At 44.3% G+C, this 17,097-nt stretch overlaps 1 protein-coding gene across 1 annotated transcript in view; it reads left to right on the top strand.

The window, feature by feature from the left end:
* The first annotated feature begins 585 nt into the window (after window positions 1-585).
* LOC311144681 (A disintegrin and metalloproteinase with thrombospondin motifs 12-like) overlaps window positions 586-17,097 on the top strand; it is a 91,341-nt gene continuing 74,829 nt past the window's right edge. Inside the window, exons 1-2 of the mRNA XM_084180759.1 lie at window positions 586-709; window positions 980-1,341. Of these exons, the coding sequence (XP_084036885.1) occupies window positions 592-709; window positions 980-1,341 (480 nt within the window). The 5' untranslated portion in view covers window positions 586-591. The remainder of the gene's footprint in view (window positions 710-979; window positions 1,342-17,097) is intronic.

Raw genomic sequence — 17,097 nt, 5'->3', positions numbered from 1 at the left:
AGCTTCTACCCCCAAGCCATAAGACTCCTGAACAGCTAATCATGGCTACCCGGACTAATTTGCATATGAAACACCACTTTGGTTCTTGAATACTAGGAGTAGCCCTCAAATTCAACCCTGCAGAGACTTGACCGCAAGGCATACTGAAAATGAAAAAAGAAGCTATTTTACAGGGTTATCATACTAATTCTAGGCCTACTTAGACATCGAATTGAAAATGAATATTGAATAAACGGTTTAGAGCATTGAATTTGCAGTGGTTTGCTTTAAAAGCACAGGGGGTGAGCGAGCGTTTGAGTTCTCTCCCACTGCGTTGCAGCTGCACACCACACCGCTCCCACCACTCCCCTCTCGCCCCTGGCAAGAAACGAGACACTACTAGCCTATTACTCCTCCCCTCCCTCGCAAAGTTGCAGCATTCTCCGTTTCTCCCACTTTTACCATGTTCTGTAACCAGCCTAAAGTTTTCCTCATCATCCATGACGCTGGCCGTTGATGGGACGAAGAGGTCGCTGGACTGCCTCTAAAGCACAATTGGGACTTCAATGCCTGTGAATCTTTTTAAATCTCTTGATTTTGGTTAGATTAAATATGCAATGTCCGCGGGTGAAGCGGGTTCTTTTTCTGCTACATTCTGTTTTGTTTTTGGCAGCAAGCCATGTCGAGTTCTCTCTGCCTGGCAGCCTCCTCTCTCCATATGCAGAACCAGGTCAGTATGTCACAGTTGTTACAACTAGGCTATAATAACTGCAACAATGTTGCGATTTTACTGTCGCAATTTCACTTGCATGCATAATTCAATGCAACAGCACAAAACGTAGTTTATAGCCATTGCAAGTTTAAAGCATGAATTAGCGCATATTTTTTGCCAAGTGGCAGTCTGTTTTTTATCAATTATCTTTATTAATTGAATTCTCGTTAAATTACCGTGTAGGCTATTGATAATTCCACTGTAGTTCATTTTCCTTTTTATCCTCAGGTCGCTTTCTCCAGTCTCAGTCAGATGTGTCCGTGGTCCATCCAGTCAAAGTTTTCAGAGATGGACAGTTTCTCTCCCACTCTCTGGCACACCGCTTTGAGCACGGGCGGCATAAGCGAGACTTGGGGCCTTTGGAGGGACGCGTTTATTATAAGGTGAACTATAAGGGTCGCGATTTGGTTTTCAATCTAACAGTCAACAACTATTTGGTGTCGAACGATTATATTCTAGAGAGACGAAATGGGAGTGTGAACCGGACTGAGCACCATACCACAGGAGAGAACGCGTGCCACCTGATCGGCACCGTGACGGATTCTACTAATGCGCGAGGGACAGCCGCAATCAGCACATGTGAAAGCTTGGTAAGGAGTCAGGATGATGACCATATTTGGAATTTAACTCATGCATATGCAGAAATCCTTGTCATCGCTCATTCTGTACTCTGATTTTAACACAAAGTTAGGTAGTTAAAATACACACTGCAATCCTTCTCCATCTTTATACATTTTGGAGTTATTTGAGTCAATGATCAAGGCTTCACAATAAGACTTCACTATAATGCTTCACTATAAGGCAAATGCACCACATTGAGAAGCAGGTACAGGTAACTGAAGTAGGATGGAAATATTGATTTGCTCCATTGATTTAGCTTCATTGATTTAGCTCAGATAGGACATTTAGTTTGTGTAATTTCTTGCCCTATTTCCAATTCACCTAGAAGCCACAGCCTCCCTAAAGTCAGGAGAACTTTCTTTGAAATGTACAGGAGAGAGGCATCAGAACAGCAGCAAAATATACAGAAGATAAGCATTAGAGGAATTGGTATGTAGACTGTTTGCAGAAATACTTTTTGCTCCCTGGCCCCCAAATAATAATAATATGCCATTTAGCAGACACTTTTATCCAAAGTGACTTACAGTCATGTGTGCATACATTTTTACGTATGGGTGGTCCCGGGGATCGAACCCACTACCCTGGCGTTACAAGCGCCATGCTCTACAAATTGAGCTACAGAGGACCACAATGACTGTGGCTGCATGCCGCCTCCTCTCAGCCTATACTGGGAGACTCTATGTCTCTCTTGCACGATCTTTCCCTCTCTCCCCTCTCAACCTACTTCTACCACTCTCTGTCTCTCTCTCTCAGCTCTCGCTCTTATTCACTCTTTCTTTCTTTCTTTCTTTCTTTCTTTCTTTCTTTCTTTCTTTCTTTCTTTCTTTCTTTCTTTCTTTCTTTCTTTCTTTCTTTCTTTCTTTCTTTCTTTCTTTCTTTCTTTCTCTCTCTCTCTCTCTCTCTCTCTCTCTCTCTCTCTCTCTCTCTCTCTCTCTCTCTCTCTCTCTCTCTCTCTCTCTCTCTCTCTCTCTCTCTTCTGTACAGTGTTATGTTTCTCCTTGGTTGACCACAGAGAGTAAGTTTGAGAATGTGGCTTCTACGGCTACTGTTTATAAAGAGACTGAAATAAAAATTGAGACGGCTGTATTTTTAGAATTCTTGTGTGTTTCTTATAAGAAACCTACTATTATCTACAAAGGAAATGAATACTTCAGTTTTCATCACAATGACAGCTTTGCACTCTGTCGGCTGCTGAACAGAAAACAGATGGACAGCGGAGAGAGAGAGAAAGGGAAACAGCTGGACAGCAGAGAAAGAGACAAAGGAAAACACCTGGACAGCAGAGAGAGATAAAAAGGGAAACAGCTGGACAGCATAAAGAGATACAAAGGGAAACAGCTGGACAGCAGAGAAAGAGACAAAGGAAAACAGCTGGACAGCAGAGAAAGAGACAAAGGAAAACAGCTGGACAGCAGAGAGACACAAAGGAAAACAGCTGGACAGCAGAGAGAGACAAAGGAACACAGATGGACAGCAGAGAGAGACAAAGGAAAACAGCTGGACAGGTGACAGAGAGACAAAGGAAAACAGCTGGACAGCAGAGAGAGACAAATGAAAACAGCTGGACAGCAGAGAGAGACAAAGGAAAACAACTGGGCAGCAGAGAGAGACAAAGGAAAACAGCTGGACAGGTGACAGAGAGACAAAGGAAAACAGCTGGACAGCAGAGAGAGACAAAGGAAAACAGCTGGACAACAGAGAGAGACAAAGGAACACAGATGGACAGCAGAGAGAGAGACACAGGAAAACATGTGGAAAGCATAAAGAGAGACAAAGGAAAACACCTGGACAGCAGAGAGAGACAAAGGAAAACAACTGGGCAGCAGAGAGAGACAAAGGAAAACAGCTGGACAGGTGACAGAGAGACAAAGGAAAACAGCTGGACAGCAGAGAGAGACAAAGGAAAACAGCTGGACAGCAGAGAGAGACAAAGGAACACAGATGGACAGCAGAGAGAGAGACACAGGAAAACATGTGGAAAGCATAAAGAGAGACAAAGGAAAACACCTGGACAGCAGAGAGAGACAAAGGAAAACAACTGGGCAGCAGAGAGAGACAAAGGAAAACAGCTGGACAGGTGACAGAGAGACAAAGGAAAACAGCTGGACAGCAGAGAGAGACAAAGGAAAACAGCTGGACAGCAGAGAGAGACAAAGGAACACAGATGGACAGCAGAGAGAGAGACACAGGAAAACATGTGGAAAGCATAAAGAGAGACAAAGGAAAACACCTGGACAGCAGAGAGAGAGAAAAAGGAAAACAGCTGGACAGGTGACAGAGAGACAAAGGAAAACAGCTGGACAGCAGAGAGAGACAAAGGAAAACAGCTGGACAGCAGAGAGAGACAAAGGAACACAGATGGACAGCAGAGAGAGAGACACAGGAAAACATGTGGAAAGCATAAAGAGAGACAAAGGAAAACACCTGGACAGCAGAGAGAGACAAAGGAAAACAACTGGGCAGCAGAGAGAGAGAAAAAGGAAAACAGCTGGAGAGCAGAGAGAGAGACATAGGAAAACAGCTTGACAGCAGAGAGAGAGACAAAGGAAAACAGCTGGACATCAGAGAGCGAGACAAAGGAAAACAGCTGTACAACAGAGAGAGAGAGAGACAAAGGACAACCAGCTGGACAGCAGAGAAATACAGTGGAAAACAGCTGAATAGTAGACAGAGAGACAAAGTAAAACAGCAGGACAGCATAGAGAAAGACAAAGGAAAACAGAAGGACAGCAGAGAGAGAGAGACAAAGGAAAGCATCTGGACACCAAAAAAGAGGGACAAAGGAAAACAGCTGGACAGCAGGGAGAGAGTCAAAGGAAAACAGCTGGACAGCAGAGAGAGACAAACAAAAACAGTTGGACAGAAGAGAGAGAGGCAAAAGAGAACAGCTGGACAGCAGAGAGATAGACAAAGTAAAACAGCTGGACAGCAGAGAGAGACAAAAGAAAACAGCTGGATAGCAGGGAGAAAGACAAAGGAAAACAGCTGGACAGCAGAGAGAGAGACAATGGAATACAGCTGGACACCAAAAAAGGACAAAGGAAAACAGCTGGACAGCAGGGAGAGAGACAAAGGAAAACAGCTGGACAGCAGAGAGAGACCAATCAAAACAGCTGGACAGAAGAGAGGGAGACAAAAGAAAACAGCTGGACAGCAGAGAGAGACAAAATAAAACAGCTGGACAACAGAGAGAGAGAGAGACAAAGGAAAACTGCTGGATAGCAGAGAGAGAGACAAAGGAAAACTGCTGGATAGCAGAGAGAGAGACAAAGGAAAACTGCTAGACAGCAGAGAGAGACAAAAGAAAACAGCTGGACAGCAGAGAGAGACCAATCAAAACAGCTGGACAGAAGAGAGAGAGAGACAAAGGAAAACAGCTGGACAGCAGAGAGAATGAGACAAAGGAAAACAGCTTGATAGCAGAGAGAGACAAAGGAAAAACTCTGGATAGCAGAGAGAGAGACAGAAAATTAGCTGGACAGCAGAGAGAGACAAAAGAAAACAGCTGGACTGCAGAGCGAGACAACGGAAAACAGCTTGACAGCAGAGAGAGAGAAAGGAAAACAAATGGACAGCTGAGAGAGGTACAAATGGAAACATATGGACAGCAGAGAGAGACGAACGAAAACAGCTGGACAGCAGAGAGAGACAAAGGAAAATAGCTGGACAGCATAGAGAGAGACAAAGGAAAACAGCTGGATAGCAGGGAGAAAGACCAAGGAAAACAGCTGGACAGCAGAGAGAGAGACAATGGAATACAGCTGGACACCAAAAAAGAAGGACAAAGGAAAACAGCTGGACAGCAGGGAGAGAGACAAAGGAAAACAGCTGGACAGCAGAGAGAGACCAATCAAAACAACTGGACAGAAGAGAGGGAGACAAAAGAAAACAGATGGACAGCAGAGAGAGACACAAAGTAAAACAGCTGGACAACAGAGAGAGAGAGACAAAGGAAAACTGCTGGATAGCAGAGAGAGAGACAAAGGAAAACTGCTAGACAGCAGAGAGAGAAAAAAGAAAACATCTGGACAGCAGAAAGAGAGAGCGACAAAGGAAAACAGCTGGACAGCATAGAGAGACAAACGAAAACAGTTGGACATCAGAGAGCGAGACAAATGAAAAGAGAGAGAGAGAGACAAAGAACAACCAGCTGGACAGCAGAGAAAGACAGTGGAAAACAGCTGAATAGTAGACAGAGAGACAAAGTAAAATAGCAGGACAGCATAGAGAAAGACAAAGGAAAACAGAAGGACAGCAGAAAGAGAGACAAAGGAAAGCATCTGGACACCAAAAAAGAGGGACAAAGGAAAACAGCTGGACAGCAGGGAGAGAGACAAAGGAAAACAGCTGGACAGCAGAGAGAGACAAACGAAAACAGTTGGACAGAAGAGAGAGAGAGACAAAAGAGAACAGCTGGACAGCAGAGAGATAGACAAAGTAAAACAGCTGGACAGCAGAGAGAATGAGACAAAGGAAAACAGCTGGACAGCAGAGAGAGAGACAAAGGAAAACAACTGGACAGCAGAGAGAATGAGACAAAGGAAACCTGCTGGACAGCAGAGAGAGAGACAAAGGAAAACAGCTGGACATCAGAGAGCGAGACAAATGAAAACAGCTGGAATGTAGAGAGAAGGGCACAAAAGAAAACGCTGGACATCAGAGAGAGAGACATTGGAAAACAGCTGGAAAGCATAGAGAGAGACAAAGGAAAACAGCTGTACAACAGAGAGAGAGAGAGACAAAGGACAACCAGCTGGACAGCAGAGAAAGGCAATGGAAAACAGCTGAATAGTAGACAGAGAGACAAAGTAAAACAGCAGGACAGCATAGAGAAAGACAAAGGAAAACAGAAGGACAGCAGAGAGAGAGACAAAGGAAAGCATCTGGACACCAACAAAGAGGGACAAAGGAAAACAGCTGGACAGCAGGGAGAGAGACAAAGGAAAACAGCTGGACAGCAGAGAGAGACAAACGAAAACAGTTGGACAGAAGAGAGAGAGACAAAAGAGAACAGCTGGACAGCAGAGAGATAGACAAAGTAAAACAGCTGGACAGCAGAGAGAATGAGACAAAGGAAAACTGCTTGATAGCAGAGAGAGAGACAAAGGAAAAACTCTGGATAGCAGAGAGAGAGACAAAGAAAATTAGCTGGACAGCAGAGAGAGACAAAAGAAAACAGCTGGACTGCAGAGCGAGACAACGGAAAAGAGCTTGACAGCAGAGAGAGACAAAGGAAAACAAATGGACAGCTGAGAGAGGTACAAATGAACACATCTGGACAGCAGAGAGAGACAAAGGAAAACAGCTGGACAGCAGAGAGAGACAAAGGAAAATAGCTGGACAGCATAGAGAGAGACAAAGGAAAACAGTTGGATAGCAGGGAGAAAGACAAAGGAAAACAGCTGGACAGCAGAGAGAGATACAAGGGAATACAGCTGGACACCAAAAAAGGACAAAGGAAAACAGCTGGACAGCAGGGAGAGAGACAAAGGAAAACAGCTGGACAGCAGAGAGAGACCAATCAAAACAGCTGTACAGAAGAGAGGGAGACAAAAGAAAACAGCTGGACAGCAGAGAGAGAGAGAGAGACAAAGGAAAACTGCTGGATAGCAGAGAGAGGCAAAGGAAAACTGCTAGACAGCAGAGAGAGAAAAAAGAAAACAGCTGGACAGCAGAGAGAGACCAATCAAAACAGCTGGACAGAAGATAGAGAGACAAAGGAAAACAGCTGGACAGAAGAGAGAATGAGACAAAGGAAAACTGCTTGATAGCAGAGAGAGAGACAAAGGAAAAACTCTGGATAGCAGAGAGAGAGACAGAAAATTAGCTGGACAGCAGAGAGAGTCAAAAGAAAACAGCTGGACTGCAGAGCGAGACAACAGAAAACAGCTTGACAGCAGAGAGAGAGAAAGGAAAACAAATGGACAGCTGAGAGAGGTACAGATGGAAACATATGGACAGCAGAGAGAGACAAAGGAAAACAGCTGGACAGCAGAGAGAGACAAAGGAAAATAGCTGGACAGCATAGAGAGAGACAAAGGAAAACAGTTGGATAGCAGGGAGAAAGACAAAGGAAAACAGCTGGACAGCAGAGGGAGAGACAATGGAATACAGCTGGACACCAAAAAAGAAGGACAAATGAAAACATCTGGACAGCAGGGAGAGAGACAAAGGAAAACAGTTGGACAGCAGGGAGAGAGACAAAAGAAAACAGATGGACAGCAGAGAGAGACACAAAGTAAAACAGCTGGACAACAGAGCGAGAGAGAGACAAATGTAAACTGCTAGATAGCAGAGAGAGAGACAAAGGAAAACTGCTAGACAGCAGAGAGAGACAAAAGAAAACAGCTGGACAGCAGAGAGAGACCAATCAAAACAGCTGGACAGAAGAGAGAGAGAGACAAAGGAACACAGCTGGACAACAGAGAGCAACAAAGGAAAACAGCTGGACAGCTGAGAGAGAGACAAAGGAAAACAGCTGGACAGCAGAGATTGAGACAAATGAAAACAGCTGGAGAGCAGAGAGATTGAAAAAGGACAAGCTGGACAGCATAGAAAAAGACAAAGGAAAACATCTGGACACCAAAAAATAGGAACAAAGGAAACAGCTAGAAGGCAGGGAGAGAGACAAAGGAAAACAGCTGGACAGCAGAGAAAGACCAATCAAAACAGCTGGACAGAAGAGAGGGAGATAAATGAAAACAGCTGGACAACAGAGAGAGAGAGACAAAGGAAAACTGCTGGATAGCAGAGAGAGAGACAAAGGAAAACAGCTGGACAACAGAGAGCAACAAAAGAAAACAGCTGGACAGCTGAGAGAGAGACAAAGGAAAACAGCTGGACAGCAGAATTTGAGACAAAGGAAAACAGCTGGATAGCAGAGAGAGAGAGACAAAGCAAAACAGCTGGACAGCAGAGAGAGAGACAAAGGAAAACAGCTGGAGAGCAGAGAGATTGAAAAAGGACAAGCTGGACAGCATAGAAAAAGACAAAGGAAAACATCTGGACACCAAAAAATAGGAACAAAGGAAACAGCTAGAAGGCAGGGAGAGAGACAAAGGAAAACAGCTGGACAGCAGAGAAAGGCCAATCAAAACAGCTGGACAGAAGAGAGGGAGATAAAGGAAAACAGCTGGACAACAGAGAGAGAGAGACAAAGGAAAACTGCTGGATAGCAGAGAGAGAGACAAAGGAAAACAGCTGGACAACAGAGAGCAACAAAAGAAAACAGCTGGACAGCTGAGAGAGAGACAAAGGAAAACCGCTGGACAGCAGAGATTGAGACAAATGAAAACAGCTGGATAGCAGAGAGAGAGAGACAAAGCAAAACAGCTGGACAGCAGACAGAGAGACAAAGGAAAACAGCTGGACAGCAGATACAGAGACAAAAGAAAACAGCTGGACAGTAGACAGAGAGACAAATGAAAACAGCTGGACAGCAGAGAGAGAAAAAAGAAAACAGCTGGACAGCAGAGAGAGAGACAAAGGAAAACAACTGGACAGCTTAGAGAGACAAAGGAACACAGATGGACAGCAGAGAGAGAGACAAAGGAAAACATGTGGAAAGCAGAGAGAGTCAAAGAAAAAAAGTTGACAGCAGAGAGCGAGATAAAGGAAAACAGCCGGACAGCAGAGAGAGTGAGAAAGGAAAACAGCTGGAAAGCAGAAAGAGACAAAGGAAAACAGCTGGACAGCAGAGAGAATCAACTGAAAAAAATGTGGAAAGCAGAGAGAGACAAAGAAAAACAGCTGGACAGCAGAGCGAGAGAGACAAAGCAGAATGCTGGACAGCAGAGAGAGAACAAAGAAAAACAGCTGGACATCAGAGAGAGAGAGAGGAAGTAAGCTGGACAGCAAAGAGAGATACAAAGGAAAACAGATGGACAGCATAGAGAGACAAAGGTAAACTGCTGGACATTAGAGCGAGACAAAGGAAAACAGCCGGACAGCAGAGAGAGACAAAGGAAAACAGCTGACAGCAGAAAGACAAACAAGGAAAAAAGCTGGACAGCCGAGAGAGAGAGAAAAGAAAACAGCTGGACAGCAGAGTGATTTAAAGGAAAACTGCTGGACGGCAGAGAGAAAGACAAAAGAAAACAGCTGGACAGCAGAAAGAGATACAAAAGAAAACAGCTGGACAGCAGAGAGACAAAGGAAAACTGCTGACCAGCAGATAAAGACAAAGGATAACAGCTGGACAGCAGGGAGAGAGAGACAAAAGAAAACATCTGCACAGCAGAAAGAGAGAGCGACAAAGGAAAACAGCTGGACAGCATAGAGAGAGACAAAGAAAAACAGCTGGACATCACACAGAGAGAGACAAATTAAAACATCTGGACAGCATAGAGAGAGAGACAATGGAAAACAGCTGGAGAGTAGATGGATTGGAAAAATGCAAAACAGCTGGACAGCAGAGAGAAACAAAGGGTAAAAGCTGGACAGCAGACAGAGAGAAAGAGGAAAATAGCTGGACAGCAGCTAGATAGATAAAGACAAACAGATGGACAGCAGAGAAAGAGACAAAGGAAAACAGCTGGAGAGCAGAGAGATTGGCAAAATGCAAAACAGCTGGACAGCAGAGAGAAACAAAGGAAAACAGCTGGACAGCAGAGACAGAGACAATTGAAAACAGCTGGACAGCAGAGATAGAGAGAAAGGAAAACAGCTGGACACCAGAGAGAGTGACAAAGGAAAACAGCTGATTAGCAGAGACAGAGACAAAGGATAACAGCTGGACAGCAGAGAGCGAGAGAAAGGAAAACAGCTGGACAGCAGAGAGAGAGAGACAAAGGAACACAGCTGGACAACAGAGAGCAACAAAGGAAAACAGCTGGACAGCTGAGAGAGAGACAAAGGAAAACAGCTGGACAGCAGAGATTGAGACAAATGAAAACAGCTGGAGAGCAGAGAGATTGAAAAAGGACAAGCTGGACAGCATAGAAAAAGACAAAGGAAAACATCTGGACACCAAAAAATAGGAACAAAGGAAACAGCTAGAAGGCAGGGAGAGAGACAAAGGAAAACAGCTGGACAGCAGAGAAAGACCAATCAAAACAGCTGGACAGAAGAGAGGGAGATAAATGAAAACAGCTGGACAACAGAGAGAGAGAGACAAAGGAAAACTGCTGGATAGCAGAGAGAGAGACAAAGGAAAACAGCTGGACAACAGAGAGCAACAAAAGAAAACAGCTGGACAGCTGAGAGAGAGACAAAGGAAAACAGCTGGACAGCAGAATTTGAGACAAAGGAAAACAGCTGGATAGCAGAGAGAGAGAGACAAAGCAAAACAGCTGGACAGCAGAGAGAGAGACAAAGGAAAACAGCTGGAGAGCAGAGAGATTGAAAAAGGACAAGCTGGACAGCATAGAAAAAGACAAAGGAAAACATCTGGACACCAAAAAATAGGAACAAAGGAAACAGCTAGAAGGCAGGGAGAGAGACAAAGGAAAACAGCTGGACAGCAGAGAAAGGCCAATCAAAACAGCTGGACAGAAGAGAGGGAGATAAAGGAAAACAGCTGGACAACAGAGAGAGAGAGACAAAGGAAAACTGCTGGATAGCAGAGAGAGAGACAAAGGAAAACAGCTGGACAACAGAGAGCAACAAAAGAAAACAGCTGGACAGCTGAGAGAGAGACAAAGGAAAACCGCTGGACAGCAGAGATTGAGACAAATGAAAACAGCTGGATAGCAGAGAGAGAGAGACAAAGCAAAACAGCTGGACAGCAGACAGAGAGACAAAGGAAAACAGCTGGACAGCAGATACAGAGACAAAAGAAAACAGCTGGACAGTAGACAGAGAGACAAATGAAAACAGCTGGACAGCAGAGAGAGAAAAAAGAAAACAGCTGGACAGCAGAGAGAGAGACAAAGGAAAACAACTGGACAGCTTAGAGAGACAAAGGAACACAGATGGACAGCAGAGAGAGAGACAAAGGAAAACATGTGGAAAGCAGAGAGAGTCAAAGAAAAAAAGTTGACAGCAGAGAGCGAGATAAAGGAAAACAGCCGGACAGCAGAGAGAGTGAGAAAGGAAAACAGCTGGAAAGCAGAAAGAGACAAAGGAAAACAGCTGGACAGCAGAGAGAATCAACTGAAAAAAATGTGGAAAGCAGAGAGAGACAAAGAAAAACAGCTGGACAGCAGAGCGAGAGAGACAAAGCAGAATGCTGGACAGCAGAGAGAGAACAAAGAAAAACAGCTGGACATCAGAGAGAGAGAGAGGAAGTAAGCTGGACAGCAAAGAGAGATACAAAGGAAAACAGATGGACAGCATAGAGAGACAAAGGTAAACTGCTGGACATTAGAGCGAGACAAAGGAAAACAGCCGGACAGCAGAGAGAGACAAAGGAAAACAGCTGACAGCAGAAAGACAAACAAGGAAAAAAGCTGGACAGCCGAGAGAGAGAGAAAAGAAAACAGCTGGACAGCAGAGTGATTTAAAGGAAAACTGCTGGACGGCAGAGAGAAAGACAAAAGAAAACAGCTGGACAGCAGAAAGAGATACAAAAGAAAACAGCTGGACAGCAGAGAGACAAAGGAAAACTGCTGACCAGCAGATAAAGACAAAGGATAACAGCTGGACAGCAGGGAGAGAGAGACAAAAGAAAACATCTGCACAGCAGAAAGAGAGAGCGACAAAGGAAAACAGCTGGACAGCATAGAGAGAGACAAAGAAAAACAGCTGGACATCACACAGAGAGAGACAAATTAAAACATCTGGACAGCATAGAGAGAGAGACAATGGAAAACAGCTGGAGAGTAGATGGATTGGAAAAATGCAAAACAGCTGGACAGCAGAGAGAAACAAAGGGTAAAAGCTGGACAGCAGACAGAGAGAAAGAGGAAAATAGCTGGACAGCAGCTAGATAGATAAAGACAAACAGATGGACAGCAGAGAAAGAGACAAAGGAAAACAGCTGGAGAGCAGAGAGATTGGCAAAATGCAAAACAGCTGGACAGCAGAGAGAAACAAAGGAAAACAGCTGGACAGCAGAGACAGAGACAATTGAAAACAGCTGGACAGCAGAGATAGAGAGAAAGGAAAACAGCTGGACACCAGAGAGAGTGACAAAGGAAAACAGCTGATTAGCAGAGACAGAGACAAAGGATAACAGCTGGACAGCAGAGAGCGAGAGAAAGGAAAACAGCTGGACAGCAGAGAAAGAGCCAAAGGAGAACAGCTGGATAGCAGAGAGAGGGACAAAGAAAAAAATCTGGACAATAGAGATAGAGACAATGGAAAACAGCTTGACAGAAGAGAGAGACAAAGGAAAACAACTGGACAGCAGAGATAAACAATGGAAAACAGCTGGATAGCAGAAAGAGATACAAAGGAAAACAAGCTGGACAGCAGATACAGAGACAAAAGAAAACTGCTGGACAGCAGAGAGAGAGACAAAGAAAAACAGCTGGAGAGCAGATAGAGAGACAAAGGATAAAAGCTGGATAGCAGAGAGAGTGACAAAGGAAAACAACTGGACAGCTTATAGAGACAAAGGAACACAGATGGACATCAGAGAGAGAGAGACAAAAGAAAACTGCTGGATTGCAGAGAGAGAGACAAAGGAAAACCGCTGGATAGCGGAGAGAGACAACGGAAAACAGCTGGACAGCATAGAGCAAGACAAAGGAAAACAGCTGGACAGTAGAGATAGAGACGAAGGAAAACATCTGGACAGCAGAGAGAGAGACAAAGGAAAACAGCTGGACACCAAAAACAAGGGACAAAGGAAAACAGCTGGAAAGCAGGGAGAGAGACAAAGGAAAAATGGATAGCAGAGAGAAATAGACAAATAAAATCAGCTGGACAGCAGACAGAGACATAGGAAAACATCTGGACAGCTGAGAGAGAGACACATGAAAACATCTGGACAGCAGAGAGAGACAATGGAAAACAGCTGGTCAGCATAGAGAGATACAAAGAAATACAGCTGGATAGCAGAGATAGACAAAGGAAAACAGCTGGAAAACAAATAGAGAGAGACAAAGGAAAACAGCTGGACAGCAGCGATAGAGACAATGGAAAACAGCTGGAGAGCAGAGAGATTGGAAAAATGCGAAACAGCTGGACAGCAGAGAGAAACAAAGGGAAAAAGCTGGACAGCAGACAAAGAGACAGAGGAAAATAGCTGGACAGCATACAGAGAGACAAAGGAAAACACCTTGACAGATGAGAGAGAGACAAAATAAAACAGCTGGACAGCAGAGAGATAGACAAAGTAAGACAGCTGGAGAGCAGAGAGAGAGACAAAGGACAACCATCTGGACAGCATAGAGAAAGACAAAGGTAAACATATGGACAGCAGAGAGAGAGACAAAGGAAAACAGCTGGACAGCAGAGAGAATCAATGGAAAAAATGTGGAAAGCAGAGAGAGAGAAAGAAAAACAGCTGGACAGCAGAGAGAGAGAGACATAGCAGAATGCTAGACAGCAGAGAGAGAACAAGAAAAACAGATGGACAGCAAAGAGAGAGAGAGAAAGTAAAACAGCTGGACAGCAAAGAGAGATACAAAGGAAAACAGCTGGACAGCAGAGAGAGACAAACAAAGCAGAACGCTGGACAGCAGAGAGAGAACAAAGAAAAACAGCTGGACAGCAGAGAGATAGAGAGAAAGTAAAACAGCTGGACAGCAAAGAGAGACAAAGGTAAACTGCTGGACATTAGAGCGAGACAAAGGAAAACAGCCGGACAGCAGAGAGAGACAAAGGAAAACAGCTGACAGCAGAAAGACAAACAAGGAAAAAAGCTGGACAGCCGAGAGAGAGAGAAAAGAAAACAGCTGGACAGCAGAGTGATTTAAAGGAAAACTGCTGGACGGCAGAGAGAAAGACAAAAGAAAACAGCTGGACAGCAGAAAGAGATACAAAAGAAAACAGCTGGACAGCAGAGAGACAAAGGAAAACTGCTGACCAGCAGATAAAGACAAAGGATAACAGCTGGACAGCAGGGAGAGAGAGACAAAAGAAAACATCTGCACAGCAGAAAGAGAGAGCGACAAAGGAAAACAGCTGGACAGCATAGAGAGAGACAAAGAAAAACAGCTGGACATCACACAGAGAGAGACAAATTAAAACTTCTGGACAGCATAGAGAGAGAGACAATGGAAAACAGCTGGAGAGTAGATGGATTGGAAAAATGCAAAACAGCTGGACAGCAGAGAGAAACAAAGGGTAAAAGCTGGACAGCAGACAGAGAGAAAGAGGAAAATAGCTGGACAGCAGCTAGATAGATAAAGACAAACAGATGGACAGCAGAGAAAGAGACAAAGGAAAACAGCTGGAGAGCAGAGAGATTGGCAAAATGCAAAACAGCTGGACAGCAGAGAGAAACAAAGGAAAACAGCTGGACAGCAGAGACAGAGACAATTGAAAACAGCTGGACAGCAGAGATAGAGAGAAAGGAAAACAGCTGGACACCAGAGAGAGTGACAAAGGAAAACAGCTGATTAGCAGAGACAGAGACAAAGGATAACAGCTGGACAGCAGAGAGCGAGAGAAAGGAAAACAGCTGGACAGCAGAGAGAGAGCCAAAGGAGAACAGCTGGATAGCAGAGAGAGGGACAAAGAAAAAAATCTGGACAATAGAGATAGAGACAATGGAAAACAGCTTGACAGAAGAGAGAGACAAAGGAAAACAACTGGACAGCAGAGATAAACAATGGAAAACAGCTGGATAGCAGAAAGAGATACAAAGGAAAACAAGCTGGACAGCAGATACAGAGACAAAAGAAAACTGCTGGACAGCAGAGAGAGAGACAAAGAAAAACAGCTGGAGAGCAGATAGAGAGACAAAGGATAAAAGCTGGATAGCAGAGAGAGTGACAAAGGAAAACAACTGGACAGCTTATAGAGACAAAGGAACACAGATGGACATCAGAGAGAGAGAGACAAAAGAAAACTGCTGGATTGCAGAGAGAGAGACAAAGGAAAACCGCTGGATAGCGGAGAGAGACAACGGAAAACAGCTGGACAGCATAGAGCAAGACAAAGGAAAACAGCTGGACAGTAGAGATAGAGACGAAGGAAAACATCTGGACAGCAGAGAGAGAGACAAAGGAAAACAGCTGGACACCAAAAACAAGGGACAAAGGAAAACAGCTGGAAAGCAGGGAGAGAGACAAAGGAAAAATGGATAGCAGAGAGAAATAGACAAATAAAATCAGCTGGACAGCAGACAGAGACATAGGAAAACATCTGGACAGCTGAGAGAGAGACACATGAAAACATCTGGACAGCAGAGAGAGACAATGGAAAACAGCTGGTCAGCATAGAGAGATACAAAGAAATACAGCTGGATAGCAGAGATAGACAAAGGAAAACAGCTGGAAAACAAATAGAGAGAGACAAAGGAAAACAGCTGGACAGCAGCGATAGAGACAATGGAAAACAGCTGGAGAGCAGAGAGATTGGAAAAATGCGAAACAGCTGGACAGCAGAGAGAAACAAAGGGAAAAAGCTGGACAGCAGACAAAGAGACAGAGGAAAATAGCTGGACAGCATACAGAGAGACAAAGGAAAACACCTTGACAGATGAGAGAGAGACAAAATAAAACAGCTGGACAGCAGAGAGATAGACAAAGTAAGACAGCTGGAGAGCAGAGAGAGAGACAAAGGACAACCATCTGGACAGCATAGAGAAAGACAAAGGTAAACATATGGACAGCAGAGAGAGAGACAAAGGAAAACAGCTGGACAGCAGAGAGAATCAATGGAAAAAATGTGGAAAGCAGAGAGAGAGAAAGAAAAACAGCTGGACAGCAGAGAGAGAGAGACATAGCAGAATGCTAGACAGCAGAGAGAGAACAAGAAAAACAGATGGACAGCAAAGAGAGATACAAAGGAAAACAGCTGGACAGCAGAGAGAGACAAACAAAGCAGAACGCTGGACAGCAGAGAGAGAACAAAGAAAAACAGCTGGACAGCAGAGAGATAGAGAGAAAGTAAAACAGCTGGACAGCAAAGAGAGACAAAGGTAAACTGCTGGACATTAGAGCGAGACAAAGGAAAACAGCCGGACAGCAGAGAGAGACAAAGGAAAACAGCTGACTGCAGAAAGACAAACAAGGAAAAAAGCTGGACAGCCGAGAGAGAGACAAAGTAAAACAGCTGGACAGCAGAGAGATTTAAAGGAAAACAGCTGGACGGCAGAGAGAAAGACAAAATAAAACAGCTGGACAGCAGAGAGATAGACAAAGTAAGACAGCTGGAGAGCAGAGAGATAGACAAAGGACAACCATCTGGACAGCATAGAGAAAGACAAAGGTAAACATATGGACAGCAGAGAGAGAGACAAAGGAAAACAGCTGGACAGCAGAGAGAATCAATGGAAAAAATGTGGAAAGCAGAGAGAGAGAAAGAAAAACAGCTGGACAGCAGAGAGAGAGAGACATAGCAGAATACTGGACAGCAGAGAGAGAACACGAAAAACAGATGGACAGCAAAGAGAGAGAGAGAAAGTAAAACAGCTGGACAGCAAAGAGAGATACAAAGGAAAACAGCTGGACAGCAGAGAGAGAACAAAGAAAAACAGCTGGACAGCAGAGAGATAGAGAGAAAGTAAAATAGCTGGACAGCAAAGAGAGACAAAGATAAACTGCTGGACATTAGAGTGAGACAAAGGAAAACAGCCGGACAGCAGAGAGAGACAAAGGAAAACAGCTGACAGCAGAAAGACAAACAAGGAAAAAAGCTGGACAGCCGAGAGAGAGACAAAGTAAAACAGC

This window comes from Coregonus lavaretus (assembly GCF_964263955.1).
Source record: "Coregonus lavaretus genome assembly, chromosome: 17".
In the NCBI taxonomy this organism is placed as follows: Eukaryota; Metazoa; Chordata; class Actinopteri; order Salmoniformes; family Salmonidae; genus Coregonus; species Coregonus lavaretus.
This window is presented reverse-complemented; position numbering and strand designations above follow the sequence as displayed.